The sequence below is a fragment of the Panicum virgatum genome, chromosome 6N (genome assembly GCF_016808335.1).
Source record: "Panicum virgatum strain AP13 chromosome 6N, P.virgatum_v5, whole genome shotgun sequence".
Taxonomy (NCBI): Eukaryota; Viridiplantae; Streptophyta; class Magnoliopsida; order Poales; family Poaceae; genus Panicum; species Panicum virgatum.
Genome location: NC_053150.1, coordinates 4,206,412 through 4,212,581, shown reverse-complemented (window position 1 = coordinate 4,212,581; position 6,170 = coordinate 4,206,412). Strand labels below are relative to the sequence as shown.

Sequence of the window (6,170 nt, the reverse complement as noted above, 5' to 3'; positions counted from 1 at the left end):
CTATCAAAATTTTGTGCAAAGAAAACATTCTTGTTCATGCAAAGACGATAAAGATTCTAGCAAACAATCTTTATGGCATGTTTCAAGAGATTTGTAGAAGACTGCAGCTCCAGCTCTACTACAGTAGAGAGGTCTGGTGCTGCTTTTGCCTCCAAAAGCAGCTGGAGAGCCAGCCAATTCCGGACTGCTGCTGCTTTTGACTGGACCAATTCCTAGTGAACATGTAGGCCCAAACATGCCAGCCCAGCCCAGTGCCAAAATGAAACCAGTCCAACAACCGAGTCAATTTTTCTAAAAAAGAATTCCTCCACGACCTGGCAGGCTGGCAGCCCGCAGGCGGCAACAACGGCCGGCGGCGACGACGGCGAAGGGCCCAGGGTGCCCTTCCAGAGGACTTAGGAGTAATTTTTTGTTTCTTGAGGGGTTCCCTTCTGGGGGGTTGTATGTAAAAGTACCTTTACTTTGTTAATAAAAAAATTCAACCCTTTAATCATAAAAACAAAAAAAATTCCTAAAAAAAGGCAATCCGCCATGAGAGCCGTGGCCTGCAGCGCATATTTGATTTTTTTAGCACATTAATCACTGACTGAAATTTGCTTGAATTAAGATGGCCAAAAAGGACCAATGTAGGACCAACCGAACAGGTTTATCACTTCCCTCTTGAGGTTTTAGGTGCTCAAGATTGCCCTTTTATTCAGTCCTTGTTTCTCACCAATGTTTCTATAGAGACACCTTTATATATATGCGGCTTTGCAAAACTCAGGGCACTTCATTTGCACCGTGTTCAGGTCAGGGTTGCTACTAAATTGTTTTATTCTTGAGGACTTGGCACTCATCACCTGCTCTGGTGTGGCTGCTCTAGGAATTAGTGTAATTTTGAGCAAAAACAAATAATAAAAGATTAACACACATGGGAAAAAAGAAAGACCACATTAAAGTACTTAGCCATGTATTCAATGGAATTCCCGGTCTTTCGGCAGTGATAGTGAAGGTGCTCAATGTGCATGCTAATATGCACATCAATAAACCGGTGTGGTCCTCATAGGTGGCTGTTCTTAATTATTATCTTCTTTTTAGGGCACCTTAATTATTGTCTTTAATCACTTCTTACCAGCACTAATGGGTGTGTTAATCTTTTATTATTTGTTTTGGTCATGTTTCAGGGGCATATATTGACAACAAGGGCAACATGCATGTTTATGAATTTGAGGCATCTGGCTTATGAAATAACTATTGTCACTAAGGAATAAGGATCCAAATAGCCACAGCGGAATTCTTCAGCTGGCCCGGTATTTGGCTTTGGCACCCCATCTGGAGACACTGGAATTACATGTGAATGTGAGTTGTCTGCTGTCTTGTTTTTGTTTTTCTTTCTTTATTGACGAACACTTGCCTCGCCTTTTGATTTAGCAAGAATTGCATGGATGGAACTAGAAAAGGAACTATTTGGCTATGGAATTCATACAAATTTGTCTTTGAGAAATAGATGTTGCATAATGTGATTGAGGGCAGCTGTTGGCATGGTGAGGCAGTTTCTTACCCTATGTGTCACCTTGATCACCTCAAGACGGTCTACATGAGTGGGTTCGGTTGCTACCGGGCTCGGTCCAGCTGCTGTGTGGCATTTTGGAAATGGGTGCTGCGCTCGAGCATGTGACCAATGAACCGACAGTTAGAATACCATTTTGCCGTGCCTTTGTGAATTTAGACATACCTGAGGACAAGATTTTTGAATGGGCACACCATACCTCAGAACAGTTTGGTAAAACGTGCTAAAAAAAATAACAGTTTGGTAAAATGATCACTGTTGTAAAACGCCCTCGGCAGCGGTGCTGGCAGTTGTAAAACTGATTTCAGATTGAGTGTAATCAAAGGAGTTCTTTGTACCGTTTTTTTTTTGTGTATCCGAGCAAATTGAGTATAAGCAAAGGCTTGTTGTGCTTGTTTACTTTATCTTAAAAACTTTTTATGTGACAGGTTTTATTTATTTGTTACTTGAGAACATGAGCATTTCAAGAGATACTCTGTATCGGTATCCCAAATGGTGACAAAGAAGTGCAATTGTTTTTAACATTCCCAAGACCTATCTCAAATTTCCATCAGAAAAACAAGTGATTTGCCTAAGCTGTATTAGTTGCAGCGTTGTCTGGCAAAAAATTGACTATTTAATGTTACAAGTCAGACTATGGAATAATCAAATGATGATGCCCCAACTCTGCTATTTGAAGGAATAAAGATGCTAATTGATCCTACCTCTGTCTAGACTGTGTATCTATGGGTTTTTTCAAATAATAAAAAAGACTATATATCTGTATTTCTTTGCTGTTTCTGTCGGTCTCTATGCTATGGGTCTAGTGTTCATCCATGATGATTCTTCAGAGCATTCCTCGGTGTCAGGACACAAGTTGGGGTGGATGATAACCTGCAAGGAAAGGAGGTGATTTATGAAAATTAACTTCATAATAAATGTTATAAATGAAAAATATGTGGCAGCCATTTGAAAAGTATATATCGTTTGAGGTTTGAAAAGACCATTATTTAACATTTGACAATTTCAACAAAAAACAAATGCAAAGTATGTTGAGATAAATAAAACAGGTTCCCTCCTTGTGTGATGTTTGATTTCAATACGGCACTGACATTGTGCAGACAATCTCAAAAAAAAAACATTATGCAGACACACCTTTTTTTTCTAAATTTGATACGAGTAATGAAATAGGCACAATATGCAACGGGCAGGTGTGAAAATGCAAAGTGTCATTGTTCACTGCATATCAAATATTGCCAGGTCAAACAAACTTAGAATGCTAAATATATATAATTAATTGATAAAATAAATCCCAAAACTCTCATGTGCTAAAAAGCATTTCTATAGCTCTAAATAGGCCTACTAAAATGAACCAAAATTAAATGAAATGATGCGGTCTATGTATGTGGGTTGGCAGTTCATGAATGATGATAGTGCAAATGTTCTTTTTTGGGTGGGGCTGGGGACTTACTACAATAGATGAGCATCCTATTTGACTGAAGAATGGCTATGAATGCATAGCGATCAACTCATCATCTTTGCATTTTCTGATGTTAATATCCATGGTGGTATCAGATGAAGAAGGTACGATGTCACAACAATGTCGTCTCAAGGCCTGAAAATACAGACAAATAATAAGAATTATAAATGTTAGCGTAAGGAATGAAATTTAAGCAACCATTGATGCCAAAAGTTACCCCTACTCATACCTTCCCAGGAACCAGTTGCAGCTGTTCTGCTGTCACTTTTATCAGACTTAGATTCCTCAATGGTATCAAGTCATGCGAGCATTTTCTTGGTGGCTGTCTATTGTAAGTGGTTTCTGTCTTGCCTTCCCCTGAAGAAATGCTTTTCAGGAAGAAAAGAGCTCCTCTTTTGCACTCATCTCTGGGAACATGTTTGGTGTTAAACATATAGACATCTGTAACATTGCGGCCCCTTTTCCATGGCACAAATGTTTTCTGCACAGCAAGGAGGTCAGGGAGCAGAACATTGCCTTTGAACACCTGAACTGAATAGCCCCATGCAATTGATACTGTAAGCGATCTTTTACGGTCATAGCACACCGTTTGTTGCAGGATCCTGGCTGGATCAGCATTAGCAGCTCGGAAGAAATGTTTCATTGCTCTTGTCCGGTCCATTCCAGGGTAAAGAGGATGCACATGATCAAGATGGTGCAGTGAAACCAAAGGAGAAAGTGGATGCGCTCTTAGCAGGCCAGAAATATCCCCATGAAGGTCGATCTGGTCATAACAAATGCCAAAAAAAAAAGATGCAAGTTCAGAGTTAAACAATGTCTGCATAAAAGCACACTAAACAGCTAAAAGCTTTCTCCAAGACATTGAAGAAACTGAAGTAGAAGCAGTCTCTATATTTTTACCAATTGCAAAAGTGCAAAGTATGAAGCAGCACAAGGAAAAGACGAAATGGCTCGTGCAGCCATGTTAACTGCTGTATGCAAATTGCACAACCATAGGTTTCAGGAACAGTACGATTTGCATTTGTCAAACATTCAGATAGAACTGACCAAAGCCTTTGTCTGAAAGGGATGTGTGCCAGTGTGGTCCTAAACCCCATTGTGGACCATAATAGCCACTATTTTAAGTGACCTCACGTCAACGTCCATTGATGGACAAGACTACCAATATCGATCACTTTTGTACAGATTCAGCACTACAAAGTGGCAGAAGTTGACCAGTGCCCATCACTCAGTGTGGTTCTTCATTTCTTGAGTGTTCCAAAGGATAAGCTTTAATTTTATCCGAGGCTCAACTAAAAATGCAGAAAAGTTCAACCAATGTTATATTGCCATTTTTCGAAGACCAGTGACTTTTTAAAGTTTGCTTGCTGGCAGCATGCTTCCTACTTGTGCTGGCCACACAACCAGATGGTAGCAATATCTAAATCCATGCTCACTTATAAAATGTCATCAACAAATCCTCATCGGAACATTAAATATTAGCACAAAAAACTACTAGATACCTTGCCGAAACAATCTAAACATGGTACAGCAATAGGACAATAAACAATACTACATAAGACATCAGAGAAGAACGAACAGATACTTTATTGTCTCCTCCATCAGCTAGAGGCATCTGACGTCTATGCTACAATGAACTATGTGGGGGAAACAGAGGAAGAATGATTGCAGTTACGATGTTGGTTATTTTTTTCCTAGTTTTGAGACAATCCACTGACTCCTAACCCAGTTCTGCTGTAGAAGTACTAAAAAAGTTTTTTTTTCTTGTTAAACAATTCTGTTCTATGTCAACTGCTGTAATGGAACATGCCAAGAGCACGGCACAACGGCACATTGAAGCTGGCATGGGGAGGAGCAAGAAGAAGAAGAAGCTAGCAGTGGCGCACCTGGTGGAATCCTGGCTCGTGGGTGAGCTCGACGCCGAGCTCGGCGAGGCAGGCGTAGATCCTGGCGTCGCTGCCGTAGAGGTGCGGGTACCTGAGGACGCACGAGTCGAGCGCGCGGGCGAGGCGGCGCGCGAGCGGCCAGCTGACGGCGATGCCGGCGCCGCCGTAGGCCATGGCGAAGCCGTGCCAGGCGTTCTGCGCCGCGGACTCGGAGCGCGAGCCGAGGTACCACGGCTCGCGGTGGTCATACCCGCGGAGGGCGCGGAGCAGGTTCGGGAGCACGAAGGCGGTGTCGTCGTCGGCGAGCACGAGCCACCGCGGCGGCGCGCGGCGGCCCTCCTCCTCCTTTTCGAGCGCGGCGACGAGCTCCCCGGCGATGCGCGCGACGCGGACGGCCGAGGGGAGGCCCCGCGGGTGCGTGTAGGGGAAGCGGGACGCGTCGGCGGAGACGCGGAGCGCGAGGCCGCACGGGAGGCCCCCGGCGGCGGGCGCCGGCGCCGGCGCGTCGAGGAAGAGGAAGGCGCGCGTGGGCGCGCGCAGCCAGAGCCGGAGGAGCGGGAGCCGGAGCGGCAGCGTGCGGCGGGAGGAGGCGATGCCGAACACCACGTGGCGCAGGGACGTCGGCTCCGTCTCCGGCTCCGGCCGGTGCCGCGAAGCCGGGGGCGCCGTGGAGGAAGGGGAACCCACCACCACCTCCTCTGCAGCCGCCGCCGAGGAGGGCCGCGCGTGGGCGTGGGCGTGGGTCCGGATCGGCGGGGGCAGGGGCTGCGCCGGGCGGTGTAGGAGATGGAAGACGATGAAAAGGGAGAGGAGGGGAAGCCCGACGAGGAGCTCGCGGAGCGGGACGGCGTGCGATGGGATCGCCATGGTGGGCGGCGGCGACGCGGCGGTGTGGTTTTGGTGGAAGTGGGAAGCGGCGAAGTGGAGGGAGGAAGAAACGAGCCGTCCGGAATGGAAGGGAGTCGGTTGGCGACTGAAATTCAAACCACAGTCAAATAGTCAATTCTGTTGGAAGTGGATTGACCGGAGAAAAAAAGATATGATTGCGTATTTTCCCTACATAAACACTAAGAGCAACTCCCAGAAACTCTCTATATTCATCCTAATTGTTAAAAGTAGAGATTCTGATGGAAAAATAGCCTCCAAGATCTTCTCTAAGTGATTATCCAAATATAGCAATCACATATTCCGAATTTCTCGCTAGCCAAACATAGATAGTGAAAATGACTCTCTAGAGTGTAAACAAGATATTGAAAAACCGTTGGAGAGTGAAGAT

At 45.1% G+C, this 6,170-nt stretch overlaps 1 protein-coding gene across 1 annotated transcript; it reads right to left on the bottom strand.

Moving 5' to 3' along the window:
* Positions 1-2,061: 2,061 nt before the first annotated feature.
* Positions 2,062-5,938, bottom strand: LOC120677657. Its single transcript, XM_039958832.1, has 4 exons — positions 4,895-5,938; positions 3,238-3,771; positions 3,000-3,143; positions 2,062-2,422 (listed from the first exon to the last, which is right to left on the bottom strand). The coding sequence occupies exons 1-3, from the start codon at positions 5,759-5,761 to the stop codon at positions 3,036-3,038; spliced, it is 1,509 nt and encodes a 502-aa protein (XP_039814766.1). The 5' UTR covers positions 5,762-5,938; the 3' UTR covers positions 2,062-2,422; positions 3,000-3,035.
* Between the last annotated feature and the right edge of the window lie 232 nt (positions 5,939-6,170).

What these genes read in the sequence shown, in the direction of transcription:
- LOC120677657 (XM_039958832.1), bottom strand. Translation starts at nt 5,761, where the DNA reads ATGGCGATCCCATCGCACGCCGTCCCGCTCCGCGAGCTCCTCGTCGGG. An exon ending in ACGAGCCAGGATTCCACCAG is followed by an intron (nt 3,772 to 4,894) that starts GTGCGCCACTGC and finishes TGTTATGACCAG; the next exon opens with ATCGACCTTCATGGGGATAT. An exon ending in TGCAACTGGTTCCTGGGAAG is followed by an intron (nt 3,144 to 3,237) that starts GTATGAGTAGGG and finishes CTGTATTTTCAG; the next exon opens with GCCTTGAGACGACATTGTTG.